This window comes from Lampris incognitus, chromosome 13, assembly GCF_029633865.1.
Source record: "Lampris incognitus isolate fLamInc1 chromosome 13, fLamInc1.hap2, whole genome shotgun sequence".
Taxonomy (NCBI): domain Eukaryota; kingdom Metazoa; phylum Chordata; class Actinopteri; order Lampriformes; family Lampridae; genus Lampris; species Lampris incognitus.
Genome location: NC_079223.1, coordinates 40,795,021 through 40,821,121, shown reverse-complemented (window position 1 = coordinate 40,821,121; position 26,101 = coordinate 40,795,021). Strand labels below are relative to the sequence as shown.

The 26,101-nt window shown below is 48.3% G+C and overlaps 1 protein-coding gene across 1 annotated transcript in view; it reads left to right on the top strand.

Annotated features, from left to right (window-relative positions):
• Positions 1–19,650, top strand: part of LOC130122850 (adhesion G protein-coupled receptor A3) — a 247,878-nt gene extending 228,228 nt beyond the window's left edge. Inside the window, exons 16-19 of the mRNA XM_056291892.1 lie at positions 1,021–1,144; positions 7,699–7,844; positions 17,604–17,699; positions 18,135–19,650. Of these exons, the coding sequence (XP_056147867.1) occupies positions 1,021–1,144; positions 7,699–7,844; positions 17,604–17,699; positions 18,135–19,560 (1,792 nt within the window). The 3' untranslated portion in view covers positions 19,561–19,650. The remainder of the gene's footprint in view (positions 1–1,020; positions 1,145–7,698; positions 7,845–17,603; positions 17,700–18,134) is intronic.
• The last annotated feature ends 6,451 nt before the right edge of the window (positions 19,651–26,101 follow it).

The following is a 26,101-nucleotide window of genomic DNA, read 5'->3' as shown; positions in this document are numbered from 1 at the left end:
GTCTTTATCCAAACCAGACTCAGACAGGTGTGAAGACGAAGCTGTTGAGAAGCCCATCACACCAGCGGCAGGTAGAAGGTGGCTAGCACATCAGACATTGTTCGAGTTGATCATGGCTGAGAACCAATAGAAAAAGAGATTGTTGTATTTCTGATAGGTTTGATGTTCTTGGTTGGTTGATTTATCAGCCTGCCCACCAATCGTGCCTAGGGCCCTGCAACCAAATGTTAGGCCTCTGTGCCCCTGTGCATGATTTTAGATACCTATATTTTAGATACCTATATTATTTTCCTGAATTTCCTCATCCTGTCTGTAGAAATTTGTACGATATATCTGTAAAAACAAGTCCTCTGCAAGTTTAACAAACCTAATCTGTTGACAAATGGCAAGTAACACGATGTTTTGTGGAGCGTTTTGAGGTGGAAATCATGCATGTCTTCACAAAACCAAACCCTGTTTAGATAAGGATAAAAGGGAAATAAACACCATCTGGTGTGGTTTCCACTGAATTCGAGAGCGAGAAGACAAAGGGGGAGAAACCTAGGAACACAAGAAATACAAACATCGAATATGTCAAGGCCGATTTAAGTATGCGTTCCCGCAGTCTCACTTCACCCCTTGAATTGCTAAATTGGAATCAAGTCATCTAAAACTCAGAACCTTCTATTATTCATTTCAGCTCCTCGCCGCTCAGTAACTAATGGCAATTTTTCTCTACTCAGAATTTATGAGAGGTATCAGTAACAAGCCATTCCGGGGGTTTTCCTGTGGCCGTTTCTCTTTATGGCAGCAATGAGGCGAAATAAAAGGGCAATTTGTTTTGGAGAACTTTGTGGAAGACAGGTTTCATTAACTACAGCGAGCGATGGCCTACGCACACCTCCATGTACATATCACGGCGAGGTTTTCAGATGTGGGGGGGGGGAAAAATCCACGTGAGGATTTAACTTCTAAACTTCTGTTTATTTCTGTCCTTTTTTATTGTTATTTTTTTCCCCCTTTCTTTCATTTATTTTTCAGCGCAATACGCATCAGCCGGAAGGGATGGCACATGCTTCTCAACTTCTGTTTCCACACGGCCCTGACCTTCGCTGTGTTTGCCGGTGGCATCAATCGAATCAAATACCCCATCATCTGTCAAGCAGTAAGTGCATTCCCCTTCCATTCATCCCGCTTTCAGAGCTCTTTTTCTTTTTTGTGCTTTTTTTCTTGAAAATTGATATTCGGGTGCCGAGTGCAGCGTGTGAACCTTCGCGGCTTGACTGCGTTGGAAGGCCCGCTCCTTAAAGGGTTTGTACACTAAGCTTCGAGCTTTCCCTCCCCGCGCGCCCCCTCCCCGTCTCTTGGTTTCCACATCTGAGTGCGCCGTCACCCACGGGGGATGGAGATGGGGGAATCTAGACCCGTCCTGAGATGAAGGCGATGTACGGACTCTCCTGTGGAGGGGCTTCCTGTCCCCGGGGGAACCCTTCCAAAGCAAGGGGTTTGTCTTAATTAGCCTGTTGTTCTATTATCCCCGGGGGGAGCAGGACTGCTAGGGGTTCTGTTTTCTTCTGTTACCACATGGGGGGCACCGCCCTACACCCACCCTCCCCGCTACCCTTCACCCGAGGTTAAAAGTAAGTGAATCAGTGAGATATTGGGTCCAGTCAGCCTCATTCATGGTAACACATGGAAATTTATGGCACCAAAGGTACTTTCTTACTCACTGGCTACATGAGCGAGCTCCGTTACCAGGTTATATATTGTAGCAATGAAAGTGTGAACAAGAAGGTGTCCGGGTGGCATAGTGGTCTATTCTGTTGCCTATCAACATGGGGATCGCCAGTTCGAATCCCCGTGTTACCTCCAGCTTGGTCGGGCACCCCTACAGACACAATTGGCCCTGTCTGCAGGTGGGAAGCCGGATGTGGGTATGTGTCCTGGTCGCTGCACTAGCGCCTCCTCTGGTCGGTCAGGGTGCCTGTTCAGGGAGAGGGGGGGCGGGGAACTGGGGGGAATAGCATGATCCTCCCACGTGCTATGTCCCCCTGGCGAAACCCCTCACTGTCAGATGAAAAGTAACGGCTGGGAACTCCACATGTATCGAAGGAGACTTGGTAGTCTGCAGCCCTCCCGGGATCGACAGAGGGGGTGGAGCAGCGACCGGGACGGCTTGGAAGAGTGAGGTAATTGCAGTGGCGCCCCCAAGGGGTGGCCACGGCCACCCTGATACTATCCCTGCCCCCCCCGCTTGCCCCCCCCAGCCACGAGTCGCATATGCAGGATATGCTTCTATCTGATATTTTACATTAGGTGCTGTTCATTTAACTTAATAATGTATATTTTTCATAATAATTCACGCCAAAGACAATAACAAATGCATAGCCAGGCAGCCAGCCGCTTTTGATCGTCTGCCACTGCGTCACACTCCCTCCCTCATGCACCGTCTGCCTCTGACAGCTTCTGTTTCTAGCTAGCTATAGGGGTGCACGACTCTCAAGCTTTTGGAATCGACTCCGACTCTGGTTTGAAATATGACAATCGATGGAATCGACTCCTCGACTCCATAAATGACATCATATAGGAAGTGCTTTTTGGGTCCGCTATATGCGCCATGGCTCGTATGTACCCCGTAATGTTTTGTGAGGCAATAAAGCTTATCCAGTCAATTATCCCGTCCACTCGTATTTTAAATACTAAAATGATCTATGTTCAGTAATGTGTATACATACATGAATCGTCTAACACGTTACACAGATACATAACTCGTTAAAATAGAGTTGTTGTGGAACTCAGAATGTTAACTGTACCGGTATTAGTCTATGCACATCAGATACTTTGTAACATCAACTGTAAAAAAAATAAGAAACCAAAGTATTTCAGTATGCGATTCCTTAACTCTCATACTGACAGTTTTCAACTAGCCTATACAACACACTACAACAGCATCATAGACATCCTGAAATTCAGGCACGGCTTTTGGTTTTGGTGTGCCACCCCAAGATGTTCAGTGGCCCCATTTGGCCACCCCTATGAAACATTTCTGGGGGCGCCGCCGGGTAATTGGCTGGATACAACTGGGGAGAAAAAGGGAAAATCCCCAAAAAATAAATAAATAAAGCGTGAACAAGAGAGAAGTTAGAGAAGGTAATTGGGAAGGCCAAGGGGGTTGTAGTGTCAAACTGGGACACATCCTTGGCAAAGAGGTTGCGTCTTGCTCGAAGGAAACGTCTTAAGTTTCAAACTTTTCAGCAGACGGATAGGGGACGCGTTTATGAAAAAAGTTGAATTCTGCGAGTTCACGTCAGGGGAAAGAAAGACGCCGAGAGTAAAAAGGGGGAGGAATACGCTCCGGCATGCCGAAGCCTCACGGTTGCGGCGAAGTTTGTTCCTGTGTGATTGATAGTCGGACTAAGTTGGCGGATGAGTGTAGAACGGCAGGCAGAACGCAGCATCCAAAGCTGTCGACTCAGCGCAGCATGGGGGGAATACTGTGCATAGCTGGTCCCGGATTGATGTGCGATTCTTTTCTACTTCTTATTTTTTTGCTCCCGGTTTCAAAGGCCTTCACTCATCTCCTGTGTCAACAAACCTTTTCCTCTCCCTTTCATTGTGAGCTTCTGTGCATTTTGGGAGCCACTTTCAGTACCCTTTTTTTTTTTTAGCATGGCGTCTCTAGCTCAATATGTCGAAGGGCAGAGCATCATATTTTATACCTGCCAGCCTCTCCTGTGCCGCCCGGCAGCAGAGCTTTATGACAGCGGGAGCCTGCAGGAAGTTGCCCCGCATGTCACAGCCATCAAACCTCGCTGCTGGCCCGTTCTACCCCCGTGCCTTTAAACACTTGACACCATCAAGTCACCTGCCTCTTGCAGGTTAACGTCACATTAATATCGTGCAGTTAGCGAATTTTAATTTCCAATCTTCTGACACATCTGCCGGCCATTACGAAGATGGACAACCTGCAAAGAAATACGGCGCCGGCACTCTCGGAGTTACTAGTTCGATCGTAACTTTTAAGTGGCAGTTTTATGCAGTTAGCTACAGGTTTCCGTAAGTTGCTCATATAAAGAGCATCAACCCGAACCATATAGTATATGCTTGCCAACGTGTAGGTTTTAAACAGCACCCGGATGCGGTTCAAGGCCGGTCCAGTAGCACGTTACAGGTGCTGGTGAGAGTCCCCGGCCCCGCGAAGTGTTTAGGATTCATTCATTATTATTTTTTTCCTGATTTTCTCCTGCGGCCTTTTTCACGTTGTTGCTCCTCCTTTACGCAGTCACAGTTAACAGGCTGGCTCTTTGCAGATCTGGGCAGGGGCCCAGATCGTCTGCTGTTCCAGTGGGACTGAGGGAGGCCCCGTAGGACAAACTTTGGGATAATTAAAACGCTGAACGTGTGTGCACATTTACTCGTGTACATGAAACCACGCACACACAACCCACCTGCTGGTTCTTCTGTAGACACCCCCCACCCCCCTTTTCACCCCCAAGCCCACCTCCCCTTATCACACATGCACATCCCTCCCAAGGGAGGTACAGAAGAACGCAACCCCCCCCCCCCACTGACAGAAGGAACTTGGAGCTCTGAGATCCAGCTCTCACAGCACTGCATGCTGATGTCTTTTTCTGCTTTCTTTCCACTACTCTTTTCATCTTCATCAACTCCCACTGCCCCCAACCATGGTGTTACCCTCACTGTACCATTGCTACGGTTTCCTCTTTCAATGTCACTGCCATCTTTAAAATATCTCTCTCTCTCTCTCTCTCTCTCTCTCTCTCTCTCTCTCTCTCTCTCTCTCTCTCTCTCTCTCTCTCATGTCCTCTCAGCAGCGCTTAATAGTAGACAGCTTTGAAGATGACACCAAGCTAACAACAACACGGTGTCTTCTTCTCTTTTGTCTGTAACGAAGCGAAGCTGCTGTCAGAGCGAGGAACACAAAATTCAAGTCGCCTCACTTTGCGATCGCAAGGACTGTCATTAAGAGAACTGCCAGTTAATTCTGAGAAGACATGGGCTTAAAAGATGGCCCACATCTGCCAGGCCACCAGTGGGACTTGTCAGTTCAAAGATGTTTTATGGAGAAAAAAAAATTGCTCGTTTGTATGCGACCAAGAAATGAGTTGTGCTCATGTATACCAGCCAGAAGTGTATCTCTAGATAGTCCAGAACCTGCAGGACTGTTGTTTGTGCTTCAACCTGGTTCTCTTGAAGAGATCTTGAGCCCAGTTCCACATGAAAATTAAAAATCTTTGGGCGTCCGGGTAGCGTGGCAGTCTATTCCGTTGCCTACCAACACGGGAATTGCTGGTTCGAATCCCCCTGTTACTGCCAGCTTGGCCGGGTATCCCTACAGACAGAATTGGCCGTGTCTGCTGGTGGGAAGCAGGATGTGGGTATGTTTTCTGGTCGCTGCACTAGCACCTCCTCTGGTCGGTCAGGGTGCCTGGGAATAGCGTGATCCTCCCACTGGCGAAACTCCTCACTGTCAGGTGAAAAGAGGTGGCTGGCGACTCCACATGTATCGGAGGAGGCAGGTGGTAGTCTGCAGCCCTCCCTGGATCAGCAGAGGGGGTGGAGCAGCGACCAGGATGGCTCGGAAGAGTGGAGTAAGTGGCTGGATACAATTGGGGAGAAAAAGGAGGAAAATTCCATCCATTATCCAAACCGCTTATCCTGCTCTCAGGGTGGCGGGGATGCTGGGTCCTATCCCAGCAGTCATTGGGCGGCAGGCGGGGAGACACCCTGGATGTAAAAACCTTCTGGTGTCCTGATTGGTTGCACATATAATGGGGCGGCACAGTGGCCCAGTGGTCGGCACTGTTGCCTCACAGCAAGAAGGCCGTCCCAGGTCCTTTCTGTGTAGAGTTTGCATGTTCTCCCTGTGTCCGTGGTGGGTTTCCTTCAGGTTCTCCAGTTTCCTCCCACCATCAAAAAGACATGCATGTTAGGGTTAATACTCCTGCCTGTGCCACTGAGCAAGGCAAAGGAAAGAAGAACTGGAGTTGGTCCCCGGGTGCTTCAGCTGCCCACTGCTCCTGTACAATAGGATGGGTTAAATGCAGAGAACACATTCATTGTAAGAATAGAATGACAAACAAAGCGGCTTTCTTTCCTAAATGTGTGTGACTCTAGAAGAAGACAGCTTCATAGGGACTATAACACTGAGTATTGACAGCATTTAGCAGAGGTAACACATTTAATGTACCTCGGCCATCTTTAGGACTCCTTTACTACCTTGTACCGTATTAGGGCTGAGTGTGCTCTTTTAACTAAGCACCCCATTAATTCATAAATAAGCAGTTTGCAAAGATAGAAGTCGTTTGAATTAACTGATCTAAAATGGAGAAAGTAGATTTGGAGCTCTTCTGAATAACTGAATATCCCATCGAAATACTTAATGTAAACACATGATGTGTCACGCACACCTTTTCAATCCCTTCTTTTCCTGCCGAGCATATTCGGCCGTTGCTATACTCTCGTCTCAAAAAAAAAAGAAAAAAAAAAGCTCCCAAAAACTGTGTGGATTATGATACTGGGGTTGGCTCTCATTATAACCAGTTCAAGGACAACAGCCAGTTATCATGTGGACTGCAGCACGCTGGTTTTAGTCCCTCCAGATGAGGCAGTGGCCGGCAGATAAGAGAGAAGTTTGTTGATTGGACCCCTCCCTACTGAACAAACTGGCGACACGTTTTAAATCTCTGCCTCCTTTCTTCCAGCCTGCGCCTTTCAAAGCGAAATGCTTTGAAACAGCGTCAGATCGATTCCTCCATTCAAACCCAATATGGAAATATGGAAGCATGGTAGTTTACACTGTAATCCCTAAAACCAGCACATGCTGACTGACAGCTGTCCACGTGACCACTCACATTGCAACCCCCCCTTTTCCTCCCCTATTGTATCCGGCCAACAACCCCACCCCTCCAAGCCGTCCCGGTCGCTGCTCCACCCCCTCTGCCGATCCGGGGAGAGCTGCAGACTACCACACGCCTCCTCCCATACATGTGGAGTCACCAGCCGCTTCTTTTCACCTGACAGTGAGGAGTTTCACCAGGGGGCCGTAGCGCGTTAGAGGATCACGCTACTCCCCCCAAGTTCTTTCCCCCGCCCCCCCGAACAGGCGGCCTGACCGACCAGAGGAGGCGCTAGTGCAGCAACCAGGACACATACCCACATCCAGCTTCCCACCTGCAGGCACGGCCAATTGTGTCTGTAGGGACGCCCGACCAAGCCGGAGGTAACGCGGGGATTCGAACCGGCGATCCCTCAAATTGCAATTTTGAGATTTCCGCGGTACACTAATGTTGTCGTGCTCTGCTGACAGGGAGCTGTTTGATATTCATCAGCACAGTATTTACAAGAACATTGTTTTCACCCAGACATACGCCTGTGTTCACCTTGATGGTTCAGCGGCGGTTTTGATGCAGTCTGTAGCAGTCCAGTCTGGTACAGTCGCATTTTACAAAAGGATAAGGATGCTAAATGTGATTTTGATCGAGACACCCTTGGGTGACATTGATTGAGTTTATAAAAGTGGAGCGGCTGCTCTACCCAGACGTGAGATCTAATCATCGTGTTGCAAAAAAAAAATGTACCAAGTCAGATGTGTGTGGTGAATATGTGAGGATAAAAAAACAAAAGGTAGAGGCCCTAAAGTGACTCATAGTTGATGTTTCTTTATTTATTTGTTTATTTGTTTTTGTCCTGTCTCAGGTTGGAGTCGTGCTTCACTACTCGTCTCTGTCCACTATGCTGTGGCTGGGGGTCACGGCGAGGAACATTTACAAGCAGGTGACCAAGAAGCCCCCGCAGAACCAGGATGCTGACCCACCCGCATCCCGTAAACAGCCCCTGCTGAGGTGAGTGCAGTCCTTCTCAAGACCCAGCTCAACCCTCTGATACTCATGTGTGTGTGTGTGTGTGTGTGTGTGTGTAGCCATGTTTCCATCAATGTATTTCAGCAGCGCAATCTATGACCATGGAAATGAATGGCAAAAATCTTTTCTTGTCCATGCAGATATTCTGATCAGCTCCATTCTTTTTCTGCTCCAGTTCTTTTTGCACTTCCACCATTTCATCATTTCTCTCCCTTCAGCACGGTGGCCCAGTGGTCAGCACTGTTGCCTCACAGCAAGAAGGTCCTGGCTTCGAACCCCAGGCCCTTTCTGTGTGGAGTGTGCATGTTCTCCCCGTGTCTGTGTGGGTTTCCTCCGGCTGATCCGGTTTACTCCCACCATCGAAAAGTCATGCATGTTAGGGTTAATACCCCTGTCTGAGCCCCTGAGCAAGGCAGTGGAAAGAAGAACTGGAGTTGGTCCCCGGGTGCTGCAGCTGCCCACTGCTCCTATACAATAGGATGGGTTGACCGCAGTAGACACATTCACTGTAACCTACAATTCTGTCATAACCTACAATGACAAAACCAGGTGGCTTTCTTGCACTTTCTCAACTTAACAGTGTTCTGCATTGCAGTTGTCCTCCCCACGTGTCCTACATCTTCTGACTCCACTACATACTGCAGCAACATGCCCATATTCTTGACAACAACAAAAAAAGCATCTGAGAGGAGCTCTCTCATATGGCCTCACCCGGGATCTCACAAGCTCAGTGTGCACTCCTACCGTCAACTCTCCTTCAAAAGTCAAACTCCATTCTCAGACTCGAGTCCTTCTTCTCGCCTCACACACACCTGCAACATCCTGAGGTGCCTCCGCCTCTACCGGCAGCGGCACGCCACTTATCACTCCCTTCTTCTTTGCTCTTAATGCGGGTGGGAAGCGAGTCGCACAGCGGTAATCTTTAAATACATCAATCGTAAGGTCTCCATCTCTCCGACGCTGTGGGACACAGGTCAACGATAACCGTCCCACTTCTAGTGATCCCGGTCGATCCTACGTGTCCACGTTTTCCCCCTACAGGCTTTCAGACCTCATGTGGGTCTTTGAAATCCCGTCTTCTCTTGTAGCCTATAGCGCCAACTTCTGACAAAACTACGCTTTGTGTAGTCTAGTTTAATCGCTCCGAACCAATTGATGGAAATGCGCCTGAATCGCATTTTCATATTTTTCTTTTTTTTTTTTGCGACTTTCGAAAGCTAATTTGAAATTCGCTTGACAATTAAATGGAAACACGGCTACTTTGTGTGTGTGTGTGTGTGTGTGTGTGTGTGTGTGTGTGTGTGTGTGTGTGTGTGTGTGTGTGACTGACTGACTGACTGACTGAGTGTGTGAGAGAGAGAGAGAAGAGTGAGTGAGTGAATAAGTGAGTGAGAGAGAGAGGACTGAGTGAATGAGTGAGTGAGTGGTGAATGAGCGAGAAGGTGAGAGAGAAGAGTGAGAGAGTGAGTGAGTGAGTGAGAGAGAGAGAGAGAGAAGAGTGAGTGAGTGAGAATAGTGAGTGAGTGAGTGAATGAGTGAGTGAGAGAGAGGACTGAGTGAGTGAGAGGGAGTGAAAGAACAGTGAGAGAGTGAGTGAGTGTGAGTGAGTGAGTGAGAGAGAGAGAAGAGCAAGAGGTCAGTGTATTTGTGTGACCAGTGTTTTTCCTATATCTGGCAGAAGAACTGCAGCTTGATGTGTATCCTCTGAGGTCAAGGACAGGGTCACTGCACAATTCTGTGGGGGTTTTTTTCTCCTTTTTGTTAGAAAATGTTGTGTGTGAGCCAGGCCGGCATACAGAAGTCTTTTGCATTTATTTTCTGATTTCTCCCTGTATCAAGTAAGACCCCCCCTACTCCCTCAACATGTGATATATCAAGTAAGACCCCCCCTACTCCCTCAACATGTGATATATCAAGTAAGACCCCCCCCACTCCCTCAACATGTGATACATAAGGAATATTTTTTTGAGTAAAGAAAGAAAGGTATTAAGTGTTTGGGTTTTTGATTCTTTTGTCTTTATGTGTGTGTGTGTGTGTGTGTGTGTGTGTGTGTGTGTGTGTGTGTGTGTGTTAGGGTGCCCAGATGTCCCCAAAACATTCGGGACAGTCCCAAATTAAGAGCGGTTGGCCCGAAAATTAAACTAGACCCGGGTTTTGATGAGTCGTAGCCCAATGAAACAGTAAATACTGGTTGTTGTGACACATTATTTTAGTGTTGCCCACGGACGCTGTTACCAGGCACTGTTGTGTCCGTAGCCTGCATGAATTGTGGCTTTTGTAGTTTTTTCTCTTTTTTTTTTTTAGCCGTGTACAGTAGTGCCGTGAAGTGATAAATAACTACGCATAGCGGCGGCGACATGTAGCCATGACGTTGTTGAATTCAAACATTTATGGAGGGAAATAAAACCATCCCTCACTGACATGGAGCCCGGTGTCCCGGGACCTGGGGGGGAAACCCGGCCAGAAAGCAAACCCACTGCTTTACTACACACCTTGGGGATCTACTGCAGGTTTCTCAAGCTACGTATACACTGCCTGGCACAAATGACCCTATTCCAGGCCACGCCCACCGTGGTCACGTGACCACGCCCACCACCCCCCATTTCACCCATTCTCATCTGGTCACCCTAGTGTGAGTGTATGTGTGTAGGGGGGCTGTAAGTGCATGTGTGTGTACACACATGAGTATTCTGAGTGTATTCATATTCGCATCTCTGTTGGTTTATGCAAGTTTATGTATTTTTCTTTCCAAGGTGTATGTACTGGCTGTTTTGTTTTGGTTTTTGTTTTTGCAGGGTTACAGTGGGCTTACTCAGATGAGTTATTGGATGGTTTATTTGTAAAGACATCCACAGCTAGTTTGCATTCTTTCAGGCCTCTGGCTTGGTTCAGTCTATACTCTGCGCTGACAACACTGTCAGGGTTTCCAAACGGTTTGGCTCTCCTCGTGGATTTTTCTCGCATTTGTTTGGTCGGGAAGAAATTGTATTTTAATGCTGAGTCACTGTCTGCCACACGGGGAGAACTTTTAGCTTTTGAACTAATAATGACTCGCGAGGCGCAAACAAGACACTGCTAGTCTCTTACATATGTTTTGGTCCTGCCCCAAACTGACCCGGTTCTAGCAATCCATATCGAGGCCTTAGCCACCGTTTTGCATTACCCACCTGAACCTTCTCTCCTGAGCGGGATCTGTGGGGTGGATCCAGCTGGTGCACACTTTAACACTGCCCAGGCAAACTTGTTGGCGTACTCCACTTTACGAGATAGGGGATTGATTCTGTTTAAGTGGGAGGAAGCTTCCCCTCCTACTTCTGCACGTTGGATTACGGAGGTTATGCAGTCACTGGAAGTAGAAAAGATTAGATACACCATGAGAGGATCTACATCCAAATTCCACTCTACAAGGAAGCCCTTGTTAGACCCTGTGGAGGGAACTGGCTGCTCAGTTAGTAGCTGAACTTGATCAGCTTACAATCTAGAGCTCGGCCTTTTCTCTCCTATCCTCTTTTTTCTCCTTATTTACTTTTTTTTGTCCCTGTTCTTTCAACCATTTAATTTGCACTTATTTACTTTATTGATTTTTATTTAATTTAACTTGATTGACATTATCTTAAATAGCATCCCCGATGGGGTGGGAATATGGTGGGGGATATAAGAATGGGGTCTGTGAGTCTCCCCACAGACCCCAACACCCCTACCCATGGTAGGGGTTTTGGACTTGTGGGTTCATTATTTACTCCAAGGGATTGTATTGTTTGTATTGTTTGTATTTGTAGGAGAGAGAAGAGCATCTGTCAAAGCTATATAACTGTATGTGAATGACTGTATTGAATTGTTTGTGACCACAAACCTAAAGGGAACAACTATTAGCATTGCTTATCAGTATTACCTTGATTTGCCTCATCTTTCCTTTGGTGAGTTCGTTTTGGGTCAGCCAACTATTCAGGGATTACATTTCTCATAAAAGCTCCGGAGCGTTTGAACTTCATAGCGATGGCTCTGGCAAGAGGAAGTGTGAAGGAGTGAACAGCAGCGGTCGACCATGTTTCGATCTTCATCCTCACCATTATTCTGCCTGTGTTTTTTTTATAGAATAAAATACAATACCCTTTATTAGTCGTTTTGTACATACATACAAATGAAATTTACTTTCTGCATTTAACCCATCCTAGCTGTGTACCTAGGAGCAGTGGGCAGCCGCCATGCAGCACCCAGGAACCAACTCCAGTTATTTCTTCCTATTGCCTTGCTCAGGGGAACAGACAGGAGTATTAACCCTAACATGCATGTCTTTTTGATGGTGGGAGAAAACCGGAGTGCCTGGAGGAAACCCACCACAGACACGGGGAGAACATGCAAACTCCACACAGAAAGGACCTGGGACGGCCTGGGGTTCGAACCCAGGACCTTCTTGCTGTGAGGCAACAGCGCTAACCACTAGGCCACCATGCCACCCGTGGTGTGCTAGCTTGACAATAATGGAAAGTACTTCTCCTGCATTACCATCTTGCCATGGTGGAGAAGCTTGCGTGTGTTAATGATCCCAAGAGCTATGCTGTCTGAAGCTTGGCTTCTAGTAGGGTCACCCGAGGCGGTTTGGTCAAGGGGGAGGTTCCAGATGAAGCGCGATCCAATAAAGACTTCAACAGACCTCAACGGGGGAACTGGCAGAAGATGTCTCCAGGTCACAACGGCAGTGAAGGTGGATGAAGGCTGCAGCAGAGGGTGGTCCCCAATCGTCTTGGTTCCCCATGCCATTGGACTCTGGCCACCCCCTGCCAAGGACCATGTGGTGGCTACAGGTGCATCAGTTTCTCTACATGAGAAGCTGTCACGTGCAGGCGTCCTCCCATTTTGCAGCTCCAGGATCGGCCTCTACACCCACCTGAGGACCCAGAAGGAGGACAGTCATCCTCGACCCCGAGTGACCACCGGTGATGGAATGGAACGTAATTTCTAGGAAATCATTCAGAGCCTTAGATTTTTCACACCAGCATCTCATTTTCTTGTCAGTATAAACACGTTCTTTCTGCTTTTTGAAGTAGCTAAAGTGGTCACACAGTAAGGGTTTTGGCTCAGTCGTCCATTTTTGAGTGAGGTTTTATGCAGAAGCAAATTGGTGTGTCACTTCCCCTTGAAGAAGAAGGGAAAAAAAGAGTCAAAGAGAGGCTTAAAACTATCAGTTTTCATGGCACCACCCCAAGGCTGTAACTAATTACTTCATTCCCTTGGAAGTCCGCTAAGCACTTATCACAAATCTGAATCTGTTTGGCATTTTGATGCATTTAATTCCTATTCACGCGTACATCAGGTTGGTTTGATTATTTATTTGTTTTTCGCCTCCATCTTATTCTTTTTCCGCCTACTTGTTTGCATTTGGCATGTAATGAGAGGATCAGCTTCTGGATTTGGTACATATGGTACTCTATTAGGGTGGGAGATGCTGTGTGTGCTCAGCTGTGCTGCCAAAGCTGAATTCTGGAAGCGTCAGTGAGAAATTCTTTCAAGGAAGAGTTGAAGCCCAGAGATACGGAGGCACACAGGAGGTGCAACAAATGCCCATCTCAACACGTCTAATTGCCGTATCCAATTTCAGATTCCTATTTTTCTTACAGCCAGGGAGAATGTGTGCTGTGTGGAGAGCAACGTGTTGAACCCGCTTTCATTTCTGTCAAGAGTTTTCTTACTTCAAGTAATATCATCTTGAACATAGTAGATAGGGCAGACAATCTGCAGGTACCTTGGGATTCAATATTAAAATGATATCTTAGTGCTGATTATATATAGTGATTTTTTTTGAATATCACATTATTACGAATAATGTGATTCGATATTACAGTTTAATGAGGCTCCATCCACTCTATCTGCGGTAAAATGAGAAGACTGCGGTGATCTGAAGAAAACGTACTTCAGACATGTATTTATTTGGGCTCCATGTGTTACAAAAGCTTAAAGCACAAGTATGCTTCCCTGTCTAACCATTCAACTCAGTTCAAATTCAAGCACTCAGACATGTAGAAATCAATACGTCAAACCACTTCACACCATCTGTTCACTGTGCACCAACATTATGATTCAGGGAAAAATGCTGCGATATTAAAATCATTATGGCTGAGTATCGCGATTCTGCACTGAATCAATTCCCCCCACCCACCTCTGGTAGATAACACAGACTTGACCCAGGGAAATCAATAAAACAAGACCTCTATTGGAGAGTAAACATAAATCTTTCACGCAATCGGCAGACATTTTAAACTTGGACAGTTATACAATAGTAAACTTCCAGGGCCATAAATAAACACTATAACCCAAGATGGACACTGTTGCAGTGTTATGCCTTTATGCCGTCAATGTGTTGCTGGAACTTATATGCCCCAATGACAATTACATCATTAAATCCTTTTTTGAGAGATGGGGCGGCACAGTGGCCCCAGTGGTTAGTGCTGTCACCTCACAGCAAGAAGGTCATGGGTTCGAACACCGGGGCTGTCCAACTTTGGGGGGGGGGGGTCGTCGTCCTCAGTGTGGAGTTTGCATGTTCTCCCCGTGTCTGCGATGGGTTTTCTCTGGGTGTTGCGGTTTCCCCCACCATCAAAAAGACATGCAAGTTAGGGTTAATACTCCTTTCTGTGCCCCTGAGCAAGGCAGTGGAAAGAAGAATGGGAGTTGTGCTGCAGGTGCCCGCTGCTCCCATACAATAGGATGGGTTAAATGCAGAGAAGAATTTCCCCACGGAGATTAATAAAATATATCGAAATCAAAAATTGAATAAATATATATATACGTATATATATACTTCTTTATTCTGTTCTGTGGCCTATCTCCACCTTTCGAGCTGTCAGTGAAAGTCTTTCTGAATAAGGACCCCATGGGATAAGGATCCCCCCCCTCCCCTTTAAACTTTAAGAGGCACTCTATTTGCATGCAAATCCTTAGACACCTGCATGATCGGGGGGTTTAATATAGAATGTTCCAGAGACTCTCCAGTCATATGCTGGGAGGGAATGAAACGATGCGTCAGGGGGTAGATGGGGGGATAGTGTCGAGTTGATCCACGGTGATTGACTGTAATGCTCCCGGTCAGACAGGCTCGTGTGATGAGACTTTGCAGTTGGAGACAAATCAATTTCTCCTCCTAGTCCCTCCGACGTGTTCCTCCTCCTCCTCCCTCTCCTCTCATCCATCCACTCCTCTCTTCAGCCGACAAAACAGGCTACTGACAGCATTTGAAGGTGGCATATTGTTCTGTGAGCTAATACAGAGAGAGCCCTGTCACAGTGACCTTTGGCCAGAAATCCCTGGAATACCTCTGTTCATGCTATTAACTCACTGTCATGCTGTATAATGGATGTGGGCCACTTCCTGTGAGCGGTTTTTCCCGTTTTGATCGAACATTTTTTTGCTTTTCACAATGCACACGCAATAAATGTGTGAGGGGCAGTGTACCTCCAACACCGGCTGAACAATAAGGATGTCCGTTGCCACCAGCAGTTTTTTCCCCAGCTGTCAAAAGTGATAATATCAAATGGGAAAGTTCACCGTTAAATAGTTTACCAAGGACAAACAATGAAATAGTGTCACCTGGATCTGCTTTTCTTTCTGTGCGGAAAGCAGAATTTTAAAACTAGGCTTTCAGGAGGTGATGGTAGCGATTATGACTTCCATTTTGAGGTATGTGCCGCCAAAAATGACAATGTTCCATCAAACCAGAATATCTCTCTAAAGTCCTAAAATGGACCTAAGAGAGCCCCCCCACCCACCCACCCACCCACCCACCATCACCACCACTTTCTAACTATGTGCATGAAACTGATACAGGCACTCGTTCACCTGTTAGATGGTGAGGTATCAAATTGAATTGAAGTAGCCAGCTTGTAGTTTGGACTATGCTTTTACTCGTGAGCTGCTTCCAAGTACCGGTGTGCGGTAGGACTATTAATCATTCCCAGTTGTGCTATGTATATATCCCTGGCCAAGTCCAGAGAAAGGACAGTACGTAGACATTAAACAGAGGACGGTGCTTAGGCAAAGTAGTGGGGATGCGAGAGGAGGGGCGGTAGGCACTATGGAGCTGCTAGCTAAAAGGCACTTCAGGGTCTATTTATATCAGATGATTGCTGCTCCTACACTGGCTGGAAGGCCCAGCTCTGCGTACACTCTTTTGAACACATACAGCGTTTCAAGGCCTTCTGTAATGAAGTGGGGCTGACGAGGAAAAGCCGTGTGGTTGCATCCGTTGCGTTCGCGTGTGCACGTGCTGGTGAGCGGGGAGTCCAGTGTGCGACTGTGTGTGTGTGTGTGTGTGTGTGTGTGTGTGTGTGTGTGTGTGTGTGTGTGTGTGTGTGTGTGTGTGTGTGTGTGTGTGTGTGTGTGTGTGTGTGTGTGTGTGCAGGCATGACCAGCCAAAGAGCGCATGAGCACGGACGCACTTCTGTGCAGCTGAGCGAGCGTGTGTGCGCTCACGCGCTCCCACATGACTGCTTGTGGGTTTGATGCCAACCACGCTAGATCACACACGCCTCGCTCGCGCACTCGTGTTTGCGAGCTCGCATGAACTTGCCCGCCGGCCTTGCAGCAAAGGCGAGCGGGGTTGTCGAAGGGAGATCAAGGGGAGTGAGAGTCATAAAACACAAGAGTGCGGGGGAGGGGTCGGGGGTCCGGTTGGGTTGGGGGTTGGGTGCTTTAACGTCCACTCATTAATGCTTATCTAGCTGACGGGTGTGTAAATGGCTTTCCGGTGAAGGAGGGGTCCCCCCCCCCCCCTCAGGGGAACCGCACCACTCAGACAAAGTGACAGACCAGTAATACCTCCCTCACCCGGCACGCCAGACAAACATCTTGATTGTAATTGAATTTTGGGAATGGGTGCTGCTCGACGGTAGGGGGGAGGGGGGGGGGGGGGCGACGGGAGCGCTAGAGAGACAGAGAGGAAGATGGAGCTGAGCGGTGGAAAGGTTAGAGCACTGACAAGAGGTCGGGATCGAGCAGAAAGGAAGAGGAAATGGAGTTGAGGAGAAAGCGGACTACAGCGGGGGAGAGGGGGGAGGGGTAGCGGGGGTGGGGCGGGGGATTTACAAGGACAATGCGGAGGGAGCTGCTGAGGGATTAGCCGCGTTTCGACACTGCCTTCGTGACGCGGGTTTCTGGAAAGATACTGATCTCCAACACCTATATGCATGTTATCTAAAACACGCAGACGGGAGACACACGGCCAGACATGCACAAACACACAAACACACACACACACACACACACACACACTCTGGAGGACACAAACCCGAGATGCAAATGGGCAAACTGTAAAGACTGCGAGGGGTTTTGAGGATGGATGACGTCTGATGAAAGCAGGGAGGAAGAGGAGGCCTGAGCCGTCTCTCTTGCGGCGTCTCGGCATGTGTTGTGCGTTCGCGATGAATCCGTTCGCCTGTCCCTCGGTGCGACGCCTTTTCTGTCCCTCCGCTTGAGGACACGCCGAAATGTTTGCAGAAGCGGGAGCCAGGAGCGCCGCTCCCTGTCAAGTGTTGTCATAAAGTCTTGTCGGCCCGTTTGTGGCTCTCCTCCTCTCCGTTGTGTGTCTAAAGCCCGCCGCGGCATCCGCGTGACACGCAGCCGTCCTCACAACAGAGGCGTGTTCGCAAATGGTTTATCTTTCCTTTTCTGTCTTTCACTCTCTCTCTCTCTCCCCATCGCTCTGTCTTTGTCCGTCTGCCTGGACGCCTCCCTCTCTCGCCTCTCCAGGTTCTACTTGGTCAGCGGTGGCGTGCCCCTCATCATCTGTGGCGTCACAGCGGCCATCAATATAGACAATTACGGCAGCGCAGAGCAAGCTCCTTAGTAAGTTTACCTTCCCCCTCAAGGTCGCACCACCCCGTCCTCTGTTCTTTTTATAAACAATTAACACGGCTCCTCTACAAAGAGTTTGCCTCATTAGCTGTTGTTAATTATTTTCAAAAATATTTGTTTTGTTGCCAGCGCGTACACATCAACACAACCTCTCTCTCTCTCTCTCTCTCTCGCTAGCTCACTCCCCACTCACTCACTCACACCCACACAAACTCCTACTGTCCTCCTTATCTGAGGTGGATTAGTACTTAATGGAGCTCCTTTATGGGGGTTTATGGAGGTTGTGTATTTTTATTTGTGTTTTTTTTTTGACAACAGATGTCTGTGTTGTGGTTATATTGTTGACAACATGATAATAATTGTGTGTGTGTGTGTGTCTGTGTGTGTGTGTGTCTGTGTCCGTGCATGAACGTGTGTGTGTTTCAGCTGCTGGATGGCGTGGGAGCCAAGTCTGGGAGCCTTCTTTGGCCCCCTGGCCTTCATCATCCTGGTGACGTGCATCTACTTCCTCTGCACCTTCATCCAGCTGCGTCGGCGCCCCGAAAAGAAGTACGAGCTCAAACAGTTGACAGAGGAGCAACAGAGGCTGGCCTCTGTCGACGCGCCAACTCACTGCCACCAGGGAACCGAGCCCGGAGCCCCAGCGCCCAGCGGGGGCCACTGCCCTGCCGGCTGCCCAGGTGTCCCCATCAACCCCGCTCTGCTGGCCAACGAGCACTCATTCAAGGCACAGCTGCGCACGGCGGCGTTCACGCTCTTCCTCTTCCTGGCAACGTGGGCCTTCGGGGCCCTGGCCGTGTCACAGGGTCACTTTTTAGACATGATCTTCAGCTGCCTGTACGGTGCCTTCTCCGTCACACTGGGCCTCTTCATCCTCATCCACCACTGCGCCAAGCGTGACGACGTCTGGCACTGCTGGTGCTCTTGCTGCCCCGGACGCCGTGCCAACGCCTGCTCCGGCGCTCATGGGTCGAGTCAAGTGCGGCCCAAGGTCAACGTGAACGGAGACACCCCTGGTCATGGTCACAGTCACGGTCACTGCCACCATGACTCACCGTGCCCAGGAAAAGCCCCGATGGGCTGCGGTCACGGCACTTTGGGTCACTGTAAGCACGCCACCTTGCCGTCTGCACAAAATCACGTGACGTGTCTGGCACCAGTGACTCCTTGCTGTGCCACCCTGCACAACCAGCAGCTAATGGAGGAGGAGCCGGCACCTGCAACTTTGCTGCTTCACGCCGACCCGGAAGGATACCGGCCCGGTGTCCACCTGCACCCCTGCCTGAAGAGCAGCACCAGGACTAAGAGCCGCCACTTTAGCCGCCACCGAGCCGGGGCTGGTGCCGGGGGGACGGGGAGCGAGAGGGAGTATGCCTATCACATCTCCTCCAGTGTGGATGGAGGTAGTGTGCACAGCTCACACACTGATAGTCCCCACAGCACACATGAGCGTCACACGCACGTCTGTCCGCACCTGGCCCACGAAGGGCACCATGACGGGCATCACGCATGCCACAGTGCTGCAGCCGCCGCCCACGAGGCCCTGGCATGCCATAATCCCTGCCACAGGCACATCTGCTGTGCCAAAGCAGACCTTTTCCCCACTCTGTGCCAGACAGAGGCAGGAGACACGGGTACCTTCTTGTGTGGCTGTGGCAAAATGGCAGAGGAGGACCTGATGACATCACATCACCACATGGAAATGCAAGCCCCACGTAGACAATCTTTCCCCCAGAACCCACCCAATCAGAACGGGATTTTAAAGGGGGGGCTGCACGAAGGACTCTTGTACACTTCAGACAGCACAGGGAATATACGCACTGGACCCTGGAGAAATGAAACCACTGTCTAGTCTGTGAAGTCTGGGGGGGGAGGGCAGCCACCCTGCCTCGTCCCTCCAAAAATAAACCTTTAACTCTCTTTCTAGGATTAAAAAGATGAATTGAAAAGCATTTTACACATCATAATCAGCGTGGGGTTTTTCTTTCCTTGTTGTCATATGAGTTATGTATGTCCCGTTTCACTGTACAGAATTCTGACATCCACGTGTATGCTCCCGAAAGAGCATCAGTTAATAGAACAGAGTCTTCTCGGTCAAGAACAATTCGTAAAATGTGTGTCAAATCATGCCATGAGATATTGTTCAAGGTATTCTTACCTCTTTACAGAACTACCAGTTCGCTCTCTCGCTCTCTCTCCCTCTCTTGCTAGCTCTCTCTCTCTCTCTCTCTCTCTCTCTCTCTCTCTCTCTCTCTCTCTCTCTCTCTCTCTCTCTCTCTCTCTCTCTCTCTCTCTCTCTCTCTCTCTCTCTCTCTCTCTCTCTCTCTCTCTCTCTCTCTCTCTCTCTCTCTCTCTCTCGCTAGCTCTCTCTCTCTCTCTCTCGCTCTCTCCATATATATATATATATATAAATATATATGAGCAAATGAATGGTTGTGTGTATGAATATGTGTGATAGTGCTCAATGGAAACACACTGCAAGATTTTCTACACTTTAAATCTGAATCCATCGACTAGTTTTACTACACCGTACCTCCAGTGCTTCAAGAAACTCTTGGCATCCATGTTTTAGACGACTAAACCAGCAATTTTAGACTCCATGGGTATTTTTTGCCATTCAAACAGTCTTACTATCAACTGTGAATAACGAATAGAGATTTTCTAAGTAATATACAAAGATATCATTGCTTGCCAGAAATATGTGGACGCCAGTAAGTTGTGACAATTTAAAAGCAAATGAAAAAGACAAGTGAAACTAAGTATCTCTTTCAGGTTGATATTGATCGTGCTGTCTCTATGATGTCTTTATTGTTGTGTTTTTTTTTTGGTTTTTTTTTGGAGAGACGTAAATAACAGCAGCAGCAACAGCAACAGTAACACGGCCATTGTGAATAGAGTTGGGGCCATTGTACGCCATGAGAGCTCATGTCATTTGTGCACCACGATACTTTATCAACACTGTGCCGCGTAGAGCACAAAGAGCAGGCTCGCCACAGCGGGGGTTTTACCGAGCCCGCGTGCCATTATTCCCTTTTGGACCACTTCCCATAGGCCTTTTCTGTTTGATCAAGTTTCAAACCTTCTCGTGCTTAGCGCTCACAGGAAAAAGGAAAGCGTGAGTTTGAGTGTGCAAGAAAGAGGAATTTACCTGTCAATTTACTTAAGGATATCTTTTTTTCTTTCTAAAATAACACTAAAGATTAACATTTCCACCTAACCCAACCCACTAGTTTTTTTAATGCAGCCATATTACATATCATAGGAATAAGTGCAAAAATGCAATCATTTGTTTCTTTCTTCTTTGTTTTATTAGAAATACTCCAGAGATTGCATGCATTGTTGTGTGTAGCAGCTGTGTGCTGTGGTTTTATGGTTTTAATCGATGGCCACTCATGAGCATTCTGCCATATGCACTATTTGTCTCTGGACCTGATTAGACTGCTGCAACATGCCATATATGTTTCTTTCGTGTTGAGTTTGCATTGGTGTCACAGTCACGGATTAAGCCTATTTATCTACTAGCATGACTTCCCGGTGGGGATGTCCGTTTAAAAAGACTTTAGTGCAGAATTAGGCCATTCTTAGGAAACCAATCCAGAAAAATCACAACGGCCCTGTGGCGTCTGCAGAAGTCGGCTTGTGCAGACCAATGCTGAAGTATTGGGTCTGTGCATTGTTGCGGTTAAAAATCAGTCACTATGAAGAATTGCCGCTCATCAGAGAACATAAGAGGCTCTGCATTGATTTAAAAAAAAAACAAAAAAAAACAACCCTGTAATTTATGATTCGTGATACTAAGTACGTGCAACCGGCTAGTTAGCCTCTAAGCAGTACAGCGGTTAGAAAACATGCGTACAGGTACAGCAGTGTGTGTAATCTCATACACGAAACCCTCCCCTGGCAAAACCACATTGGCATGCACACCATCTACTTTATCCATCTTGTGCACTCTTGTCTGTGTATATAGATTTGGTTTCTGATTAATTATTTTCGATGAGATTTAAGCTATTAAAGAATAACATATATATATATATAGTATATATATATATGTAAAGAAAATTGTATGGGGAAAGAACTGACCTCTCGATGTTATTACTCAGTATCTGAGTTTAGAAATGTCCTTTGTTTTTAAGTTAATTTTCTTTCATAATCTGAGTTGACTTCCGACTTCTGAATCTTTCATGAAGTTCGCAGACTAACCATGTGTTGTGGGATTTATCCTATCATATCATGTCATAAATGGAAATGCTCTACCCATGCACAGTTGGCCTGCCAGAATTAGTCACTTGCACTATGTTCATTGAGGTAATGGCCCTGTTTACACTTGGTTTTACAATGCGTTTTGGGCGATTGGATCACAAGTGGGCGTCGAGACACACCGGCGTTTACACCTGTGTCTATCAGGTGTGTCCAAATGTGTCCTGCTGATCACCTGTGGTCAGATTTCCTTACCCAGAAGAAGATTTCCTGTTGCGTCCTTGCCAGGGACGCATCAGGACGCATTAGCGTTTACACTACAAAAGATATGTGGTCACATGCGTCCCAGACCAGCTCGGCAAGTGGTTTGAGTAACGGGTTCACAAAACGATTTGGTGGTTGTTTACACTTGTATTTAGCGCTGTCCACTTGTGATCCCAAAAAAAAACGCATTTTAAAACCAAGTGTAAACGGGGTCAATGTGTGTTCAAACTGGAATGTTTGATTAACAAAGGGATTTCTATAGAGAGAAGGTGGACACATAAATGCATTTTTTTTTTTTTTTTTAAGCAGGCTTTGAATCACGAAGCGAGTCCTGATAGACATCAGGAGTGATGCATGAACTTTATAGCTTGGTGCAGAGCTGTCGGGAGGGAATTTAAGGGCACGGGGGGGGGGTGAAATGTGATGCTGTGGCCCTCACTTGTGTGTTATGGACCATACTGTATAAGCTCTACTGAGCAAACTTTGGATGCTGACAAATTGTGACCCTGGCTTTGTGGCAATTGGAAGAGGAATTTGTAAAAGTATCACGAGTTACAGAAAACACTTAACTAGCAATTAACATCCCCCCTCCCCCCCCCCCGCTAAAACCCAACACAACATTAAACTTAGATGACTTTCGGTCGAGGTTAATTGCCATATGTCATGTTTATTTCCTGACGGTGTGTCTGAGGAGCAGCCTGAGCTTTCAGTATCTTTGAGGCAATGTGTTTTCGATATTGGTATCGGTCTGTTATCGTCAGTAGCAGATGTACTGCCTAAATGAGCTCGCTGACGTCGCTTCGGCTCAGACTGCTGCTGGAGTGCTCACCTGTGGTACTGTGACAAAACCCAAAGCCAGTTTTCACTTTTTTCTACATCAACACAGATTCCAATAAATGTATTTTTTCACCATGCAATGAAAAAAAGAGAACATCTGTTTGTGTTTGTGTCTCTGCGTGCAAAAATGTGTGTGTGTGTGTCTGTGCATATTGAAAAACAGATGTTTGAAAGGTGAGGGATAGATTTCCCCCCCCCAGAGATTTCTTGTTGTCTGTAATGTTTGTTGTTTCTTCTTCTTCTTCTTCTTCTTTTTTGGTTTGGGGGGGGGGGGTTTCACGCCTTTTTCTCCCCAATCGTACCCGGCCAACTACCCCACTCTTCCGAGCCGTCCCGGTCGCTGCTCCACCCCACCCCTGCTGATCCGGGGAGGGCTGCAGACTACCACATGACTCCTCCCATACGTGTGGAGTCGCCAGCCGCTTCTTTTCACCTGACCGTGAGGAGTTTCACCAGGGGGACGTAGCGTGTGGGAGGACCACGCTACCCCCCCCCCGAACAGGGCGCCTCGACCGACCAGAGGAGGCGCTAGTGCAGCGACCAGGACACATACGGCCAAATGTGTCTGTAGGGATGCCCGACCAAGCCAGATGTAACACAGGGGATTCGAACCAGCGATCCCTATGTTGGTAGGCAACGGAATGGACCGCCACACCACCCAGACGCGCCATGTTTGTTTCTTCTGAGAGCGGTGATGGAGATTGAGATGATGACAGGTTTGACTTGACTAACCCTGGGATGTGTGTGTGTGTGTGTGTGTGTGTGTGTCTTCATACGTGCTTACATGTGCCTGGATTCAGATGCTCACAAGTACGTGTGTGTGCACGCATTTGCAAAGGTGTGTATGTCCAAGGAAATGGAGGCAGCGTGTCTTCCATGTGTCACAAATCACGCCCGGGGTTGACGGCCCCCCCAAACACCTCAGCACACTTATTATGCAGCAGCATCACCCCCCCCTTTTTTTTGTTTAGTTTTACAAGGCCACACACCCCACTCCCCCCCACCCCCCAACCATGAAATTATTCATGTGACTGGGAGCCATGTGAAATGCCAGACCCCGTCTTGCCTCCACTTTCTGCTGCAGAAACCCCCACAGAATCTGAGTACTGTGGGGGTCGGCGTGTGGGAAAGGCGAGTCATAGGTGTCTAACCAGCTGCCTTTTCGAAACACCTTCGGTAAACAGTCTAGCGGTGTGAGTATCAGTTCGCTTTTGTGTGTAAAACGCTTCAAACCCGCTGCGGTTTACTGTTTGTGTGGCTATAAATGGCATGGTGTGTTAGGGTCATTCTGGGCGAGGGCGGCACGGTGGTTTAGTGGTTCGCCCGGTCGCCTCACAGCAAAAAAAGTCTTGGGTTCAAGCCCCAGGGTTGTCCAACCTTGGGGGTCATCCCGGGTCGTCCTCTGTGTGGAGTTTACATGTTCTCCCCATGTCTGCATGGGTTTCCTCCCACAGTCCAAAGTCATGTAGGTCAGGTGAATCGGCCATACTAGATTGTCCCTAGCTGTGTGTGTGTGTGTGTGTGTGTGTGTGTGTGTGTGTGTGTGTGTGTGTGTGTGTGTGTGTGTGTGTGTGTGTGTGTGTGAGCCCTGTGATGGCCTGGCGGCCTGTCCACAGTGTCTCCCTGCCTGCTGCCCAATGACTGCTGGGATAGGCTCCAGCATCCCCGTGACTCTGAGAGCAGGATAAGCGGTTTGGATAATGGATGGATGGACGGATGGATGGACGGATGGATGGACGGATGGATGGATGGATGGACGGATGGATGGATGGATGGATGGATGGGGAATTCTGGGAAAATGAAGTCATTGCCAGAGCAAGCGCTGCCCTCCTCACCTTGCAAACACCCTGTATCAGATAAGGGCCTTTCTCAAATGCTTGGAGGACTAACGGCCAAAAGAGGTGTCCCAACCCCCCCCCCCTTTTCTCCCCAATTGTATCCGGCCAATTATCCCACTCTTCCGAGCCGTCCCGGTCGCTGCCGATCCGGGGAGGGCTGCAGACTACCACATGCCTCCTCCGATACATGGGGAGTCGCCAACCGCTTCTTTTCACCTGACAGTGAGGAGTTTCGCCGGGGGGACGTAGTGCGTGGGAGGATCGCGCTATTCCCCCCCCCCAGTCCCCCCCCCGAACAGGCGCCCCCGACCGACCAGAGGAGGCGCTAGTGCAGCGACCAGGACACATACCCACATCCGGCTTCCCACCTGAAGACACGGCCAATTGTGTCCGTAGGGACGCCCGACCAAGCCGGAGGGAACACCCGGACGCCTCAGGCCTAACTCTTGTTGAAGGGGGGATTGGCCAAGGAGGCCATCTGCTCCTCTAAACTCCACTGATCTGAGTTCTGCTATACAGCTGTGTATTGATGATACAATTACACACGTTTTAATTTGTTGCTGTGAAGGAGACATTTATAAAAGTGTGTGTGTGTGTGTTTCTGCGAGTTCTTGTGTGTCCATAGCTGTGTATTAAGTGCATATTTTGCGTGTGACATATTTGCGTGTATGAATCTCATTTTACATCATAATCAGGTCCAGTACAAACAACTGAAACTCGTGCATACAACACGATTACACCGAGGGTTACGTAGAATGATCCAGAAGGCTGCACAGCATGCTCTCACCACAGAGCGGGAGGCATCATTTTGGAGTCTCTTTGCAGGCATGCCCCTGGACGGATGCGGGGGGTGGGGGAGGTGGGGGGGGGGGCATGTCTTTCCAAGTGCCTATCTTATTTTTATAAGCTATAACATCTAAAGGGATTGTACGCTTGTTTATCTCAGCCACATGTGTTTTTACCTTTCCTTACAAACCGACTTGGCTCGCACTGAATCCGAGAATATCGACCATATTCTCCTCCCCCCCCCCGTGCCTTTGACCCCCATTCTCTCTCTCCCCCTTTCCTGTCTGCCTCACTTTAACTCCGAGCATGTGCTGTAGTTCTCGCTCTTCTTCGCCCTCTTTCCCAGTGACAAAGTCTGCTCCGCCCGCCCTGCAGCGGTGGCCATGCTAATGCCGCCCTTGACTTAAATAAGATGCTCGAGACTCACGGGGCAAGAAGAAAGGAGGGAGACGGAGAGACGGGGGGCGAGAG